The sequence below is a fragment of the Pavona decussata genome, unplaced genomic scaffold (assembly GCF_977016875.1).
Source record: "Pavona decussata unplaced genomic scaffold, jaPavDecu1.1 SCAFFOLD_98, whole genome shotgun sequence".
Taxonomy (NCBI): Eukaryota; Metazoa; Cnidaria; class Anthozoa; order Scleractinia; family Agariciidae; genus Pavona; species Pavona decussata.
Window position 1 is genome coordinate 1,573,565 of NW_028145514.1, and position 18,455 is coordinate 1,592,019.

An 18,455-nucleotide genomic window follows, 5' to 3' on the forward strand; every position below is an offset into this window, starting at 1 on the left:
GCAGTCTGTGCTTCACCTAGAAATACTTACCCACATTGTCTGGTCTATTGTACGATGATTTCAAACCGTTCTTCTTGTAGCATGTAGCTGAATTATATGGGAACATAATTAGTAGAAACAACGTTGGAGGCCATGATCTCGTAAGAACTTTTAATTTGATCATTTCACATTGTTTTAATCTGCCAAGGACGTCAACTAGAAATGTACTCAAAGTTTTAACGTACGTCGGTGCAGAGCCACTGCTTTGGTTTTGGCGTCCATTGCCATTACCTTCGTGTCTGAGTAACCGGCGTTTAGAGCTTCATTCAAAATCGGGTACCAGAGCAAAGAAACAGTGCAAAATAAAATCTAAAGGGAGAGAAATTGAGGGAATCATAAACTTGCAGAATTGGAAAACTTCCGATGTATTTTGTTATTAAAAAAGGTATGATTTTATACCACCACGGGTCAAGCCGTCACTTACATGGGGTGTGTACGTAAGATTGCTACTCGCAATTAGTATTTTGGGTTAATTGATGATGACATGCGCACTTGTTTTGACACACTGGTGGTGATGTTCACGGTAGCTCCTTTCAACTAGCTCGCGTAGAATTTAAGCGTTCGCCTGGGTTTTCCTTTTTTTTTTCTTTTTCACTCACGGGCGAATCCTCCAATTTTTCTCTGTCATCCTTATTTACACGGGGACTTTAAACGCCAAAACTTATAAAACCACTCATGGACTGGCTTGCAACGCGGACTAAGTTAAAATACGAATAACTCTTCAAAGTCGTTTCCACTTTAGAACCAGAAGACCGTAAAACAGCCAGTAATTGCATAGGTTTAGGTTTTTATTATTTACATCTGTTGAGGAAAATCTTATATGGAATCAACAGCAAACTACATGGATATATATGTTTGGTCTTCTAAGTTACGCCGCTGGAAATATCTAAAATACAGTGAGTTAGGTACTCAAACTATTAAAATACTTGAGGAAAAGTCGAATATAGGTCAAGTTTTTGGATTAAATAATCAAACACACTCAATCATATATCTGCAGGTAAAGTTTTTTATACATCAGCGGTTTTTGAAGCTTCGCATGTAAATACAATGTGACCAATATCTCATATGGTTCACCAGCCGGTAAATTTTCTCCGGGTCTGATTGGTTTAAATTAATCACGTGACGTGGCAGTGATCATCCGTGGAGCTGAGAGACACTGGATAATACTCGTCCTTAAACAAGCGTCGATTTATTCTCGCAATTCATTAACAAACAGATGGCTTTCATTGTATTTTCACCCTTTATGTTGTTCATTCGTCTTTTTAATTTCAAACTTTAATTTGCCTTAAACGTCAACTTGACGAGCTTAGAATATTAACCTTGCACAGAGTAAACAGCTGCAATTCAGACCATTGACGGCAAAGTAAGATTTCTTCTTTTATTTTCCAGTTATAAACGTAAAGAAACACTGAACGTTAAGAAAAACGGTTATTGGCCTCTACCCTCCGTGACTGTTTGCAAAAATGTTTTTACGCACGAGTCTAAAAGATCACGAAATATTTTATTTATTTAATTGCCAAAAGGTGATTAAAGTCTAGGAGAAATTTGCATACCATTTTACAGTCTGTCACTCTCCCACTTTTTATCCCTTGTCGAATTTTATTTTGTGAATTCGACTTTTTATACGTTTTTCTTTTACTGGGCCCGTTTCTTAAACGTCCCGATAACTGAAAATTATTTTGTGTGCCAATGCCCCGAACGGAAAAACATTAATGTTATTTTTAAACCCAAGGTCAGATTTATTCATAAATTTAGGTAACATATACGCAAGTTTTAACCAAAAATTCTTGCCTTATTTTAAAGGAAATAAAATAAGTACTAATTATTTACCCGAAAGGTTATCTGGTCTTTCGAAAAATGGGCTTCATGTACCCTATTCTCAGAAAGAGAGTTACTGACAAAACTGACGGCGTGTTATACTTTCAATAAAATCTAAGTTATTCTTTGAACGATACCACAAGAATTCCGCTATCCTGCATGGCAAGTTTTTCCATAACTTTTACTTGCTTGTGGGTAAAAGGTAAACAAGCGGTTGTTGATGACTTTGAAAGGCTATGTATGTTTGCTCACATCTACAAGTTTTCCTGGATCGCCGTATCAGTACTAGTCGTTTACAAACGGCAGAGCAAATTTCTCTATCAATCTGCTTTGTCCATAAATCGGCGTGAAACCTGTACTCTGATTTTTGAAGACGACTTGCTACAGAAAATTCTCCAAACTTCCTCATAGCCAAAGCTGTGGTAATATAAATACCGTTTAAGAAAACGTGCTGTTCAATCCTGACAAGACTGTTTTGCCGGGTTTTTTTTACAACGGAAACTTACCGAGGTAAAAATCTCACAACTTTTAAAAACTTAACATAAAAAAATGCCGAGAAAATGTTTCCTGTGTTAAGACTAACAACTCAGTATTGTCTTTACTGAACCTTATATCACGTTCCTGTCAATTAAATCAGTATTTTCGATTTCTTATGGACGACAAAATTTTTTAGCGATGTTTCTTGCACTTTGACAACAGTACATTCATCTACTGGTAAATCACACTCACCTTCGGCAAATGATGACTTAGCAACGATCCAAAAAAAGGATGATTTTTAGCTTAAGACAACTGTTCAGCCAACAGTCGTGTCGGTAACTTGACAGTGGATAACAACGAACTAACCTTTGTGTCCTTCATAAGTGAGTGCAGCTTGTAAGGTGTAGTTGACAGGTGTAGATGAGTTAATAAAGGGATATAGATTATCGTGCAATTAGAAACGGAGGTTGTTTCTTATTGGTCGTAATGCCCATAACCTAGTGTGCATTAAGCTAGAGCTGAATTTTCAATCTATCGGATCGTGTCAGAAGTCCATAAGTGTGGCAATTATAGAAAGATGAAGCGAACTGTTTTTGGTATAAGCCGACGGGACATTAATTTCTGGTATTTTCTGTTTGCCACCAGAATTGTTGTGCACGATTTCTGGCCTCCTTTCTGAAAACGTTCGCCGTTTGTATTGAACATCCCTTAATCCCTTAATCCTGGGAAGGTAGAGTGTGTTGCTACAATTCCATGAAGCATTGGCTCTGATTGCAAATTGCGCCAACTTGGTCAACTTGTTCCACCTATCGTGAGTTGTAATAGTGTTATAACTCACGATAGGAGGATTATTAAAAATGGCAACAGCTAAGTTATCGGAAAGCTTTAGAAACAGCCACCGCGTAGATCACTTTTAAAACAACGATTAATTTCGACTTTTTAACTTCTTCACGTTGCGACTCATCATTAGGGACATTACGCAGCCATACGACGGCAACGGCAACGAAAACTCTTTACCTAGAAATACATACCCACATTATCTGGTCTATTGCGTGATGATTGGAAACCGTTCTTCTTGTAGCATGTAACTGAATTATGTGGGAACATAATAAGTAGAAACAGCGTTTCCAGTTTCTGTTTTCCAAAGAACTTTTAATTTGATGATTTCATGTTGGTTTAGTCTGCCGAGGACGTCAAAGAAATGCATTAAGATTTTTCATGACACAGAGGCATTATTTTGCTCATTTAATCTTTTATTTTTCTTTGTTTTTAGCGTCCGTTGTCATTACCTTCGTGTTTGCGTATTAGGTTCCTCACCGACAGGCTTGCAAAGCAAATTATTAATAAGTGAAAATACGAATAACTGGCCAAAGTCGCTTCCCGGCTTTAGAACCAGAATACAGTAAAACAGCTAGTAACGGCATAGGTTTAGCTTTTTATTATTTACATCTGTCGAGGAAAATCTCATATATATGGAATCAACAGCAAACTACATGGATATATATAATTGGTCTTCTAAGTGATGCCGCTGGAAATGTTTAGAATATAGTGAGGTTCTCAAACTATTTTACTGATACTTTAGGAAAAGTCAAATATAGTTCAATAATCAAACACACTCAATCGTATATCTGCAGCTAAAGTTTTTCATACATCAGCGGTTTTTGAAGCTACACATGTTTAATAGTAATTACAGCGTGAATACTAATTTCTCATATGGCTCACCAGTAAATTTTCTCCGGGTCTGATTGGTTTAAATTGATCACGTGACGTGGCAGTGATCATCCGTGGAGAGACGCAGTGTCCATATCAGGCGAAAATGCCCGGATTGATAGTATGCTTTCTTAAACAAATGTCGATTTATTCTAGCAATTCATTAACAAACAGGTTGCTTTCATTGCATTTTCACCCTTTATGTTGTTCATTTGTCTTTTTAATTTCAAACTTTAATTTGCCTTAAACGTCAACTTGATGTGTGCGAGAATAACCAAGTTTGATTTACATGTTTGAATTTGTCTAGACTTATCTGTCATCATAGAGCGTGTTTATTGTTATATGTATTCAAAGATTGTGGCGTCTAAGATAGTGAAACAGAATAGAAATAGATTGCAGATTGTAAACATCGGAAAGAGAAAGAGAAATAAAGATTGTGAAAGTCGAAATATACAGTCCTCTTTGTGATCGGACTAGGAGCCCGTTTCTCGAAAGTCCCGGTAACTACCGGGCCTGATAAGTGTCTTTCAGGTGATGAATGTTTCTTAACAGAAGTCGGTTGAAAAATCGGTTGAAACAATGAAAATAAGTTCTTATTCACCCAAAATGTTTTCGGGTCTTTCGCAAAATGGGCTTCATGCCGACCCTACACTCAGAAAGAGAGTTAACTACTGACAAAATTAATGACGGCGTGTACTGATACTTACAATAAAATTTATGTTAATTTTTGACTGATACGACAAGACGAGTGCTACCCGGAATGGCAAGGTTTTCGACAACTTTAAATTGCTCGTGTGTCAAAGTTGAACAAACGTTTGTTGATCACTTTGAAAAGCTATTTATATTTGCTCACATCAATGAGTTTTTCTTGGTCGCGGTAGCAGTACTAGTCTTTTACAAACGACAAAGCAATTCTCGCTATCAAGCAACTTTGTCCATTAATCGGCGTGAAACGTAAATTCTATTTTTTGAACGAGACACGCTACAGAAAAAAATTTCCAAACTTTTACATAGTCAAAGTTGTCATAACATAAATACCGGTCAAGGAAACGTGCTGTTGAATCCTGAGACGACTGTTGTACCAATTTTGTATTTATTATTCAGTCCAAGGTACACATGATCTCCAGCCCGTCCGCCGCTAACACTCGTCGTCGACAGATCTTAAGGCGGGTAATTTCAGAAATTTAGCTGAAGTGGAGATCAAATCAATCTTCCAACACGGCCGCCGATAAAACATCACCATTCACAACAAACACTGACAGAAAATCTTATGCCGAAAGCTCTGAAATTCTGTTTCCAAACCAGCTGCAAGCTTTCACTTTCCCAGACAAAATCAGTATGGACGCTACCGGATTGTCTTAACTGTGTCCACGGTGTCAGTTGGAACGAGAGAGTTTACTCAGTGTACGTAGTGCGAGTCAGCTTAGTTGTATCCATATTTGTATGTAGACCAGACAGTCAGTCAGAAGCAGGAGGGCTCTGAAAAAGTCTAGTGAAAACTCAGCTCTCCTTTCTGACCTTTCTCCATCCTCTGAAATAGGCAGAGAATGCCTGTTGCTATAGTTCACTAATATGATTCCAAAATGGAATTGTTTTGCGGTACATTTTCTCCCATTCTCTTTCGCCTTTTGCCTATTGAGTTAGGCCGTCGATAAAACTCGGAACATGGAACATTCCGGAACACGAAAAACAAATAATAATAATAATAATAATAATAATAATAATAATAATAATAATAATAATAATAATAATAATAATAATAAACTGAAAAGTTATTCAATAAAATAGACATAATAGTAATCTCTTTATAAATATATTCCAAGCAAATTGCTATTTACAAGTTAAAAGTAGAACTATTAAAACCTTTTTACAATTCATTTCGATTAAAAAAGAGGTTACTTTCAATCACAATTTTTTAAAGAAAAAAAAAACAAATACCATAAAGTTACAATGCTATTCTTATTATTGTAATAATAATAATAATAATAATAATAATAATAATAATAATAATAATAACAATAATAATAATAATGATGATAATAATAAATTAAGATACAAAATAAATAAATAAAAATGAAGGAAAAATAAAACAATAACAATAACAACAACAATAATAATAATAATGATAATAATAATAATAATTATAAGTGTGAGTATATATATTTATATAAAATGAGGTTATATTGTATCCGAAAGAAATTCATATAAGAAGAAGGACGGTAGGATAAATGGGGTGTTGTAACTGACCACACTGAATGAAGGCGCAAGTACTATCCTCCACATAAATTACTATGCAGTGGATAAGTGCTAACAACACGAACTATACGTGAAAACTGCAAAGGACCGCGAACGATAATGCTTTCAGTTGACGTAGGATCTACAAGAGACCTAATCAGCCAAAAATAAACTGTAACACAAACTGCAAGGCTGATACTACGTGAAAGAGTTGACCTTGCGAGACAACAACCCGACAGAAACCGACAAAACAGGGCTGCAACCGTGGACAGCTGTTTCGTTCTTATTGGAACTCGTCAGCACGGTGTAGCAGTTCTATATGAAACCAGTAACAGAGCCAGCTCAAATAAAATGCAACAAAACCTATGTCTTATCAAGTTGTTGTTGTCTCGCAAAGTCAACTCTTTCACGTAGTATCAGCCTTGCAGTTTGTGTTAAAACAAACTATGCTATCCATTGGGTAGTGATTTATTCGGTGGATAGTGTTATCTACCCCTTAAACAATTGAGCCGTGAAGTTTACAAAGCTGACTTCTGCGCTTATAACTATTTTTCATATGAACTAAGTTTCCTGTTAGGCTTGCCTTCAGTTTTTTTTAGATAAAATCCATTGAAAATAGCATGGAAGGCCAGAGAAGGTTTCGTGGCTTTCGTTCGGGAAACGGGTCCAAGCTCCCGATCTTAAGTCCCGAGCGAGCAACAAAGGAGTACAAGTACAAAACGGTCAGACCCCAGGCGAAGACGCAAGGAGCCCGGGGAGAGTTTTGGGAAAAAGACTGCACGAACGACTTTTAGTTCCATTCCAAAAATTAGGAAATTGATTTTTTGGTCAGCGGAGCTGGAACTGATTCATTTCTGGCGCAGCGGACACGACGATAAACACGTGCTGCAAACGGCGGGAACTACATGCGCCTTCATTCAGTGTGGTCAGTTACAACACCCCATTTATCCTACCATCTCACCTACTCCGTACTTCTTCTTATATCAATTTCTTTAGGACACAATAAACTTCATTTTAAACAAAGATATCAATGTACACACACTTAGTTTTTTTGTTTTTGTTTAGCATTTTTCCTTTATTATTATTATTATTATCATTATTATTATTATTATTATTATTATCATGTAATAGTAATGATCTATTTTATTGAATAACGAATAATAAAATAAATTTTACAATCAACATGACTCTAAGCGTACTGTACAAGTATGGTTGCATGCACTAAAATTCAATAACATAATTGGAAATCAATTATTATTATTATTATTATTATTATTATTATTATTATTATTTTGTATCTTATTTTTTTTTTATTTTTCCAGTTTCGGGATGTTCCGGAATATTCCATTTTCCCGATTTTATCGACGGCCATTGAGTTAATGGACGAGAAAGTGCAGAGGCGCTTGTATTTACTCTTTCACTGACAGTAAGACTTTCTCCTGGAATGAACTACTGCATTTGTTGTTCTTCCGGCTAAGCCGATGTTGCTATGCAAATGAGAAGCATACGCTGTTCAAGCAATCTTCCAGTTCCGGTGCAAATCTCTTGTCAATTGGATTGCTTTGAGGCCTTGCTTCTACTTTCTATTGAAACGCAGTACAATAGAGCGGTGATAAGATCATCATTTACATTTCAAAGTTAGAACTTCCTGATTAATTTGCATACATTCACCACGACAAACAAGTAGCCTTGAGATTACATTTGTCAGAGGCCAACCATTTCTAAACTGATCGTGAAAAAATATGCAGAAGTCATTTCTAAAGAGCAAAAGCGACTCCAAATCGTCTGAATCTGTTCAGCGCGGCGCAACCGTGGACAGCATCGAAGAGACCAGTTCTGAGAAGAAATCAATGGAGGGTTTCGTACCGACCGTAGCTGAATACACCACGAAGGATGGGTTGAATATAAGGTGCGTTTCACTCGCCAGCCACGAAATGGCTCCTTCCAAGTTCGAAGAATTGCACTTTCTAGAGAACAAACAAGCAAAGCAGTTATTCAAGCAGTACAATGCAAAAGACACCATCAACCTGATCATGGAGGGGAGGAAGAAACAAAATAAGGGCGCTCCTGTAGATTTCATTTCCGCATTGGGATCAGACGAGGAAATTTATTCAGTTGGTGCGGATTGTGGCATGTTTGCCGCCGTTTTCACAGCCTACAGTTACCACTACAAACTCCGCACCTCGCCGGATGACTGGTGGTTTTGTGTCATCAAACAAGTTGCCCGCGCTATCGATCAAAACTCAAAGAAAAAGTCCGTTCGTGAGATGTTTGTTGATCATGAAGGAAAGAAGACCATCGAGGTTCCAGTGGAAGATCCTACCATCGATACTGTAGATTACGACCGGTTCTTTGATGAAATAACGAAGGCAATTAAAGAAAACGTCAAAGTGCCTGAGTTTGTGGATGGGATGACAGCAGATTTCAGTACCACCACGCCAGTGAAGAAGACTGTCTCGCAGATTACACTGATGCATTCGGTAAAGCATTACTTCGGCTTTGGCCTGCCGTTAGGATGCGGAATTCCAGCAGTGGAGATGCTAGGAAACGAGGAAGACTGGAAGAAATTAACCTCCAAATTAAAGGTGCTGAGGACGCTGTTGGAACCCATAGAGAACGATCTTTACCTTCCATCGGCATGGTGGGATGTGGTTCAGAAAGTTTTCTGCAAGTTGCTGGAAACGTACCAGGGGAAGCCAGATGAAAAATGGTGGAGTCACATCATGGATTATCATCAGGAGTATGCCTCAGGTATGTTTTGTTTTACAATCGACGTTTTAGTCACAGTCTGTCGAAGGAGGAGCAGAGTGTCCCAATTCAGTTCCTATTTTGTTTGAAGAAAGTAAATGACCTCGATTTTATCAGTCTGTCATGCATGGTTGTATGTATGTAAAGACCAACAGGCCAAATTCATTCGCTTTGAAACACTTCAGTTCCACTTCCCCTTAGAATTCATTTTTAAGTTTTAAAGACAGGCACAAGGCGAATTGTGCGTCTTGATCGACTATCTTTAGCGACGCATTATCGACGAAAGTTTGTGTACATGTGTAATCCGTCTTGTTCCCCTTTTTTATAATAGACGATCTACGAGAAACATAACAAGACCCGCTCCAAATGTTTTCCCAAGTTCGTCCCAGACGCATTATATTATGCGTCTCTGGCACAAAACAAAATTGAAAAAAATAGGTTTGTGTCATACCCAAGGAACTAACCAGCCCAGCGAAAAACGTTTATTTATTTATTGATTTTTTTTTATAAAGATATAACTTAAGATATTGTATGTGTTCGAGAGAAACAGGTTGTTTACAATACATCACTGCTTGTTTTGATCTTCAGGTATGTTCCCCACGAACAGGCATCACATCAGAGGATGGATCACCGACTTTTTGGAAGAAACAGAACGCAAGTATGGTCTGTTTGAACCTAAGGACTTCACAAGTGGCCTTGTTAGTGTACCACTCACCATCACACATCCGTCTGGTGCACAGGACACTGCTGCCCTAGCGGCAGGAATGTTAGGTTTTACTGTCCACAGGACAGACACTTCTGATGCGGTGACTGTCCAGCCATTCCAAGGATGGTCTCTTATTCTAGCTGACGACTCTCCTTTTGTGAAAACTGACTAAACTGACCTTGCAGAACAGCTGATGTTTGACTTTCATCAGACGTTGCCCGAGATAAAACGTTCTATGTTCCTTGACATAGAGTATGTTTCAGTAGTGAGTAAAAGTAAACCACTGCAGCCTTAGCTTTCCTTGTGAGGTGGCGTGGGTATAATTGCATTTTTTGGTTACAATCAAGTTATTGAAATCAAGTGGATTTTCAAGAAAGAACGAGCTAGAATATATTATCAACACTTTTACCTAAGACACAAGGGTAAACCTTGTGTTTGACGATCCCAGTGCAGACTTAAAGACCTTTTAAACATAAGGATTATTTAGTGTCAAATGTATATGATCGATCATAGAAAGTAGAATAAAGCAACTAAGAACATGCCATTATGCTTTGGTGATTGTCTTGCGTATTGACCCGTTACACTGATGGCGTACTTCTCGAACACATTTTGGTCCGTAAGGCTTATAAGTTTTTTATGTGTACAAAGTTTATTGTCAAACGTTCAGTTACTATTGATCATGGAAACTAAACTATAACATTGTAATGTAGATTGAGAATGAAACAGGTTTGGCTTATTCTGCACCAAAACTAAACTATTGCTACTCAAGAGAAAAAGGATCAAATTATGAGTTATTGGAAATGTCTTCGCCGTCTTCGGTAGTTACCCATCACCCCTTGCCTCAATTCCGACTAGGTTTCGTTATAATGTCAATGGTGTTTGAATACGACGTGACTTAGAAGTTAATCAAAATTAAAGAACAACAAATGAAACTTTTTAATATTCTTTTATTAAGTTACATGCCAGTTTTAAATAACAATTATGTAAGTGAGATGCCCTAATGCTTGCAGTTCGAGCGCCAATTCATGGCAATTCAGGTTGAAATATTATGGCAGAATGGCATGTGTTTTCCTGGCAATTTTTGAGATTTAACTACCAAAGTTCGTAAAATGAAGGCAAAAAGATCACATTCAAAACCAATCTTGACAAAAAGAAGAAAAACTTGAAGATGAACATGTGACTGGATGGGACCAGAATCATGTGAGCAAAAGCGTCTTAAGAGGGTCTGCATAGGGGTGGTAAATTCTCAGCCATCAGTTAAAATTTAAGCTATTACTCAGCTATCAGCTGAAATATTTCGGCCATTTCTGATCTCGGTTAACTTTTACTTGCGCGTGTTTTTGCGGTTTTGTATCGTTTCAGCAGTGTCCCTCTCGTTAGCCGAACAATCTCGAGCATTTCCGAAGATTTCCGAACAACTTACGAGTGATCCGACCTCTTTACGAACACTGCTTATCACCTTGTGATGAGCTCCGAGTCGTCTTCGTTACCAAGTTATTCTCCAGCCATTAACTACTATACAGTTATAAGCAAGTTATTTCTGAGTGAAAAGAACAAGTTTAGCCATTTCAGATATTAAACTTCTCAGCTATTAGTTAACCCCATGCAGAACCTCTCTCAAGTTTGTTAAGGAAAAGTGCATGCATTAATGTGGTTTGTTTGTCAATTTTATTTTTTCATTTATTCGCCTCTTTTTTTTTTTATTTATTTATTTTATTTCCAATGCACATTTTCTCAGCAAACAATAGAAAATATTTACAAAGAACCACTTCAAGATAACAGTTGTACAGTTTTCACCCATTTTCTTAATTCGTGCATCATCCACAGAAAATGTCTAGTTCTGCTCTTTTCCAAGGAGCGTGACCAAGACGTTTTAAATTTTTTAGTAAAAACTGCTCCCATCCCTCCCCCCCCCCCCCCCACGTTGCAGTAGGATTATGACATAAGGCGTTCGGCAAGACGACTAAAAAACCGCCTCACCCTTCGGATGCTCCCGATTACTCCGCCATAATACCGAAGATTGTAATTCTGAAAAACAAATCATAACAAAATATATTTACCTGATGGCCCCATAATAAACTTCGGCCATCCAGCAATTTTAGAATGAAGCTACCCACCTCTTCTTTAAGAAAACTGTTCTCTTGAGAGAGCAACTCTCTTTCGCTTGTCAGCATTTTTAGTTCCTCTTTCAATTTTTTGTTGCTTCTATGGGTTAAAATGCAAAATAATAAAATTAAAAAATATTATACTCCAAGAAGGAAAAGTGAATGTGAAAATCACAATTAACAATTTCTCTCTAGCTTTTGCCGAAATGTTTAGTTTTAAAAGGAACTGTCTTAAATAACATTAATCTTTCCCATTCTGTCAGAGACGCCGTTTCTATTTCAGTATCAATTTCATCCGGAATTGTAGTCGTATATCAGCAAACTTATAATTTTTGCTTTTCTTGGAACCAAAACGAGTAGCACCAAGGCCCTACCGTCTTATTGGACAAGAATAAAAATAAGTAGCATTAACGAACAAGAACTGAGGTCCACTTACTTTTGCAGTTCATCACGTGCTTCTTTCTCTGTCTGATAAGTGAAAGAAACAAGAAAAGATTAATATTTTTACGAACAATGTCTTGTATGTGAAAAACGCTGAAACTTATACCGAGAGTACAGAGACACGAATTAACACAGACTGACTCTAGATGACAAAGTGGAGACGCATATAGAGAGAACAGTTTACGAACATTGTAAGAGTTTTAAACAACAATTCAAGCTTGAGACGTCAAGGAGGCAATGCTTATAAAAAAAACAACAACTAAATCTAGCGTTATACCCCCGATTTACGACACTACACACTTTTCACGTGATAAATAATCACGTGACCGATTAACAAGATCAAACGACTGAAGAATACGTTGAGATAACATTGAAATATTTCGTTCTGAAAAACTATTTGCTCTGAGTCGACATTTTTTTTTCTTTATCATTATTATATTTCCAGAGCAGGAAAATAATCTTTTCAGAAGATGATAAGGATTGTTTAATGCAAAGAAGTTTAATTTAACTGTCTTGACTGGTAGCTTGAAAATGGCTCATGGCTGCGCTCTCAGTATAAACACCACTCCAATTTGCGCAATTTCATTCAAAGCTAACTCCTCTAGTTTTCATCGTTACCTCAATAATCTTTTCTCCTCTGGAGCATTTGTTTGTCAGCGTCTGTATCTTTTTGAACAAAGCCACCTTCTGTTTTTCAGCTTGTTCACAAATCGTTGTTTTCTCCTCTTTGATCTTCCTAAATTTATTTCTCCACAAGTCAGACTGCTGTGTGAGGGACTCTTTCTTCTGAATAGCTACGCTCAACCTGAAAAAAGGGATTTTATAGTTGCAAAGAGAGCTCATTTTTTTACTTTAAGGTTAATTCCTTATACGCCGTAAGCCCTCTTCATCGTCAAGAAAAAAAACCATGCGAGGCTTAAGAAGCTATTAACCATTTGCCCAAAAACTCCCGGTTTGCTGAAAATATCAGGACCATTAATCAACATCCACCCACCAGCTTCACCGCAACTGCCTTCTTCGTGTATGCGGATAAACACTGGCCCTTGTTACAATTGCAAGTATCGCTGTAAAGCAGTTCCGTCAGTTGTAACAGTAACATATTAGGGTTTCCACGATGACTTCTCAAATTGAAGCACTTCAATTTTGGACAATCTTTTGTTAATGAAAACCTTGCTTTTATATACTTACACTACATAATCATAGAAAATTAGTTTCGAAGAGGACTAATTATGACAATTATACAAATTAGAAACCCATATTTATTAGCTCACATAAGTTTCTACAATCATGTCTTATGGTAATAGTGGTCTCTTGTTGTACGCGCGCTTGTCCTGGGACAAACAGTAAAACATGAAGTTCACCTCTTACACTGAAACTGCCCAGTGGGTTCGGCATCATTTTAAAAAATTACTTTATGATTAATTTTACTCACTTTTTCGTGGCTTTCTCGTAACCGGACTTGTAAAAGGCGACCTAAATTTTACGAAGGAAAAACGTGTATTAGGCGATTTTAATTGTTACAACTTATTTAATACTAACTTGAGCAAACAGCATCAAACGTAATGAATTTTTCAGAAATTTATCTGGAACAATTTGATGTGGCAGGCTACTGTTCACTGAATTTGATGTTTCCAAGGCAATCAATTATTAATAGGCAGGTTTTGCAGCAAAAACTAAAATATTCTTACTATAACTTTAATGTTTTTAGCTCAATTGAGTATTCTTGGTGTCGACTACAGACTTATCGGTCAATTTTGGTGATTTTAGGCCCCATCCACACTGATGCGCGTGCGTTTTCGTTTGAAAACGCACACATTCTGATACGTTTTCGCCTATCGTCCACACTAAAACGCCCGAAAACGAAGACTTTCGAAAACGGTTTCAAAAGTGGAGACGTTTTAAAACGCATCGTTTTGAAAAACGCTCCGTTTCTAGTGTGGACAAGTGAAAACGGAGACTTTTGAAAACGGTGACGTAAAAAGCGTCACATGCCATTTGTTCCAGTCCAAATCGGAGCAATATCCAAGATGGAGGATGGTTAACACATGCGCAATGCCAGGTCCCAGTCGTTTCATCGTTTTCGGGTGTTTTAGTGTGGACAGGTCAAAACGATACAAAAACGCTAGTGTGGATGAAAATATTTTGCTTCGTTTCGCCGTGATGAAAATGGATACTTTTGAAAACGAATTAGTGTGGATGGTTCAGGTTCAGGTTCAGATAGGGCCTAGAGAAATCCAAGATAGCGGATCCAAGTAGGAGAAGGAGGAGGGAAGTAGATCGATAGCGGAAGTATATAATGCAGACTCTGTCATATTTATAATGTTATACCTGAGATGAAACTTGCTCAACAACAGAAACATCAACCTTCGAGTTGCTCTGGTTATCCAGCGTGGCCGCCTGCAGGAATATAAAGGAAAATGTTGGCTAGTTCCACCTACCAGTTCCCATGAAGGTAAAACTGAATAGTATTTGACACTGGTTATACATCAGTCGTTTCCACCATTGCCTAATGCCGTATCCTCCCCTCCCCTCCCCTCCCCTCCCCTCCCTCGGTGGACATCATGAAACTTATTCATCTCTTAAGTTTCACTAATTCCACGTTCAACAAAACAAAAACATAATTCGACTGTGCTGCTTCTGTTGCGCCTTTAAAAAAATATGTGCGAGACTTTAAATTGCTTGAACAAAAAAGAAAAACCAAAAAAGAACATATATAGAGCCTAAAAATAGATCAATAAATAATAAATAAACTAATATATTAAACCTGATGCGACAAAGCTTATTTCAGTTCTCAAATTCAAATTCAGTAACGTTTGTTTGTGATTAAGCTCACTACGAGTCGAGAACAATAGTTACGTATTTCGTATTTTAATAACTTGACAAGTGCAATATTTTCTTGATAGACAGAGGAAGTATATAACGTAGAAGCTGTTATATTCATAATGTTTCACCTGAGATGAAACTGGCTGCCCAACAACAGAAGCAACAGCCTGAGTATGAAATCTGCTGTTCACCCAGCATGGCTGCCTACGGGAAAATAAAGGAAAATGTTGAATAGTTCCACCTCCCATGAATGTCATTAGACATTTTAAGCAGGAAACAAAGTATTCGACAGCTTATGCAAAAGACATTTCCAGCATTGCACAAAGCCCTTTCCCTCCCCCTCCCTCCTCGGTGCAGCCGCTGACATTGACATTTTTATAAATCAAGCGGGCAAATGCCTCTCTGTGGGGGCTGATGGACAGATCAAACAACCTAGAGCGCTAGAATAAAAAAGAAATCAATTTCTTCGCTTCTGAACCTAACTTACATTGTAAGCGGTTGCATCCCTGTGTAAGCTCCATTTGCGTGAGACGAAACTTGGAACTGAAAAAAAGAAAAAAGATAGTGTTGAATATGAAAGTCATTCATTTCTCAACGTTTAACTAATTCTTTGTTTAACAAAATAAATATAATTCGACGGTGCTGCTTCTGGCGCGCTTCTAAACAAAAATATTTGCACGCCTTTTTTTAGTTTCATAATTCATCTGCTAAAACAAAAAGAAACATTAAAAACCGAAAAAAGGGACATAAAGCCTAAATAAATAAACGAGTGTACTAAACAGTACGAAAAAAAATTGATTTTCAATTTTTGATTGCGTTACTTTTGTGATTACAGCTCATCTGAGTCGTTTGCAGTATTTGCGTATTTTAAAAACTTAACAACTACATTTTTATGAGAATGAAAAGTGGATGGATAGCGGAAGTATATAATGTACAGCCTGTCATATTCATGATGTTATACCTCAGATGAAACTTGCTGCCCAACAACAGAAACACAAGCCTGAGTTTGAATTCCGCAGTTTACCCAGCATGGCTGCCTACGGGAAAATAAAGGAAAATGTTGGTTAGTTCCGCCTCCCAACTCCCATCAGTCATTTTCAGCATTGCACAACGCCCTTCCCACGTTCCCCCTTCCCACCCCTCCCCCTCTCACCTCGTCCCTGGGCTCACAGGTTGACATTGGGATATTGTGAAAACAAACAGAGAAATGCCCCTTGGTGGGGGCCGATGGACAGTTCAAATGGCCTAAGGTACAGTTAAAAAAGAAATCAATTTTTTTCCTTCTGGACTTAACTTACATTGTAAGTGGTTGCATTCCTGTATAAGCTCCATTTGTGTGAGACGAAGCTTGGAACTGGAAAAATAGAATAAGAGTAAATATGAAACTTATCCATCTCTCAACTTTCACTAATTCTTCGTTTAACAAAATAAATAACATTAAGCAGTGCTGCAGGCTGGTGCGCTTCTAAAAAAATGTGCGCGACATTTTCCCGAGTTATATAATTAATCTGTTTCCGTACCGCGATCAAGAGAGGATGATCCTCTCTTGCCACGATGTATTCCAAGAAGAAAGCATTTTTATTGGTTGAAATTATCAATCGTTAGTATCAGAAAGAATAAGAAAATTAGTAATAATTAATAAGAAAAAGTGACTTGATCGATTGTAAAGTATAACGACAAGCGGTAGTCGTTGGAGTAAAGAATTAAGGGTCTACCCCCCCCCCCCCCTCCTAATCTGTTAACAAACTCAACATTTGTGACTTACTACACAAGGTTGCCTGATCTCGCCTGGTTTAAGTTCATCTGATCCAATGGGCCGAAAAATTTTATCGGGCTCTATCTGCGAAGCTGTGGAGAAAAAATCATACGCTTACTCAAGATATAATGCTGAAAAACACTTATGAAATCAAGGCAATCAAGAAAAAGCACTAAATTTAACTTACATTCGCTATAAGCAGCCATCGTGAACATAAAAAAAGCTGAATGTATTGAGTAACTTCCGTAAATAATCGTAAATAAACACTCGGACTGAAAACACAAGCGATTCGTTTAAAACGCAGTCTGATTCTGAGCTGAAGAATTGCAATTATGACATAACAATGCAAACTATATTCGAAGCGCACGCGTCATTCCCACGCGCAATCCTATTGGTTCCTTGGTTTATCGAACAATCCACATTTTCTTCAAAGGGCGAGCAAGCGCGGGGAACTAGTAGGACAGCAGTTATTACAGCACTCAATAAAAATAATTTCATTCCATTTCTATCGCATTACATGGGTGCTACTCGGCTCACACAGTCTGCAGTACTTGAATATCCCCATTGCCGCGAATTAAAGGGGAAGCATTACGCAAATTTGCTCTCATTTCAAAACCCAAAAATGTGTTTCTGTCAGCAGAAACAACAAAATAATTGTCCAGTTTTGCTATAAATTATTTCCCCCTGTGCAATAAAACTGTCGATTAGTGCCTCTGGCCAGAGACATGGTAGGTCGGTATGGATTGAAACTTGAAACATTTTAGGCTAATGTTTTTCAACTTCTCGCGCAAATTTTGTTTCCAAAATGCGTTAGAGCAGATCACGAGTTGTTCCTTTCAAGAATTGAGTTGATTTTTTTTCCTCTCGTCATTCTAGAATTATTTGGCAGCTGATTGCCGGTCTTATTTCATCATTTTTAACAAAAGATATAAAAGACCCCATGATACTGCCTCTTCAAATACCTTGATTCCCACTACCAGCTCCCAGCTGACCTCTTAGCTCAGTTTGTTAAAGCGCTGGTGATCTACTCCAGAGATCGGGGGTTTAAATCCTGCCGAGGGATTTATCTTTGACCTCGGCAAATCCACATTTCCAGTCGGCCAAAAAAATTTGATCGAGCGTAATAAATCTAAGGACAAAATTTAGGACGTTTCGGCTTTGCTTCTGGTTGCCTGACAAAAGTGAGCCAGTTGGATTGTGGCATTAGTCAAACGCCTTAGGTCTTTCGAGAAGATGTACATCTTTAGACATCCAGACAACAACGAAAAAAGTCATTTTTACGACACGACTTGCAAGTACAGTCGACTCTCGATAACTCGAACCCTCGAAAACACGATCCTCTCGCTAAATCGAGTCAATTTTTCGTTCCCTCCAGGTCATTTTCTATATAATTTTACCCTCGATATAACTCGAACCGATGCCTGGGAAGACGTGAGAGGTCAAAATAAGCATTATATTGTAGTCGAACCCTTGCTAACTTGAACCAAAAATAAAAACTGTGTCAAATTTATTTATCTACAACAAGCCCTAAAAAAAAAGAAAAAAAAAAAACAGAAAGAAAAAAGAAAAGAAAACGAAAAAAAAAAAAAAAAAAGGT

The 18,455-nt window shown here is 37.6% G+C and overlaps 3 protein-coding genes across 5 annotated transcripts; 1 reads left to right on the plus strand and 2 right to left on the minus strand.

Moving 5' to 3' along the window:
• Positions 1-7,807: 7,807 nt before the first annotated feature.
• On the plus strand, positions 7,808-10,665 carry LOC146472580 (uncharacterized). The gene is made up of 2 exons (XM_085119332.1): positions 7,808-9,030; positions 9,616-10,665. The coding sequence occupies exons 1-2, from the start codon at positions 8,022-8,024 to the stop codon at positions 9,903-9,905; spliced, it is 1,299 nt and encodes a 432-aa protein (XP_084975458.1). The 5' UTR covers positions 7,808-8,021; the 3' UTR covers positions 9,906-10,665.
• Positions 10,666-11,651: 986 nt separating this feature from the next.
• LOC146472581 (uncharacterized) lies at positions 11,652-13,674 on the minus strand. Its single transcript, XM_085119222.1, has 5 exons — positions 13,622-13,674; positions 12,898-13,084; positions 12,275-12,306; positions 11,851-11,938; positions 11,652-11,761 (listed from the first exon to the last, which is right to left on the minus strand). The coding sequence occupies exons 1-5, from the start codon at positions 13,672-13,674 to the stop codon at positions 11,669-11,671; spliced, it is 453 nt and encodes a 150-aa protein (XP_084975348.1). The 3' UTR covers positions 11,652-11,668.
• A 465-nt stretch (positions 13,675-14,139) lies between these two features.
• Positions 14,140-17,177, minus strand: LOC146472582 (uncharacterized). Of its 3 annotated transcripts, none has more exons than XM_085119473.1 (6): positions 17,046-17,177; positions 16,868-16,950; positions 16,401-16,456; positions 16,064-16,139; positions 15,590-15,645; positions 14,140-14,676 (listed from the first exon to the last, which is right to left on the minus strand). In XM_085119473.1, the coding sequence occupies exons 1-6, from the start codon at positions 17,071-17,073 to the stop codon at positions 14,493-14,495; spliced, it is 483 nt and encodes a 160-aa protein (XP_084975599.1). In that variant the 5' UTR covers positions 17,074-17,177; the 3' UTR covers positions 14,140-14,492. The 3 variants fall into 3 exon arrangements, with proteins under 3 accessions (XP_084975599.1, XP_084975600.1, XP_084975601.1); XM_085119474.1 differs by lacking the exon at positions 14,140-14,676 and adding an exon at positions 15,131-15,306; XM_085119475.1 differs by lacking the exons at positions 14,140-14,676; positions 15,590-15,645 and adding an exon at positions 15,131-15,306.
• Positions 17,178-18,455: the final 1,278 nt, after the last annotated feature.

Bases quoted from the DNA above. Each gene is read 5' to 3' on its own strand.
- LOC146472582 (XM_085119473.1), bottom strand. From the start codon at position 17,073: ATGTTCACGATGGCTGCTTATAGCGAAT. The intron at 16,951-17,045 runs GTAAGTTAAATT...TTTTCTCCACAG, and splicing joins GATGGCTGCTTATAGCGAAT to CTTCGCAGATAGAGCCCGAT. The intron at 16,457-16,867 runs GTAAGTCACAAA...CTATTTTTCCAG, and splicing joins AGATCAGGCAACCTTGTGTA to TTCCAAGCTTCGTCTCACAC.
- LOC146472581 (XM_085119222.1), bottom strand. From the start codon at position 13,674: ATGCCGAACCCACTGGGCAGTTTCAGTGTAAGAGGTGAACTTCATGTT. The intron at 13,085-13,621 runs GTTTGTCCCAGG...CCCTTTTTTCAG, and splicing joins GGTGAACTTCATGTTTTACT to GTTGAGCGTAGCTATTCAGA. The intron at 11,762-11,850 runs GTGGGTAGCTTC...TTTGTTTTTCAG, and splicing joins ACAGTTTTCTTAAAGAAGAG to AATTACAATCTTCGGTATTA.
- LOC146472580 (XM_085119332.1), top strand. From the start codon at position 8,022: ATGCAGAAGTCATTTCTAAAGAGCAAAAGCGACTCCAAATCGTCTGAA. The intron at 9,031-9,615 runs GTATGTTTTGTT...TTTGATCTTCAG, and splicing joins TCATCAGGAGTATGCCTCAG to GTATGTTCCCCACGAACAGG.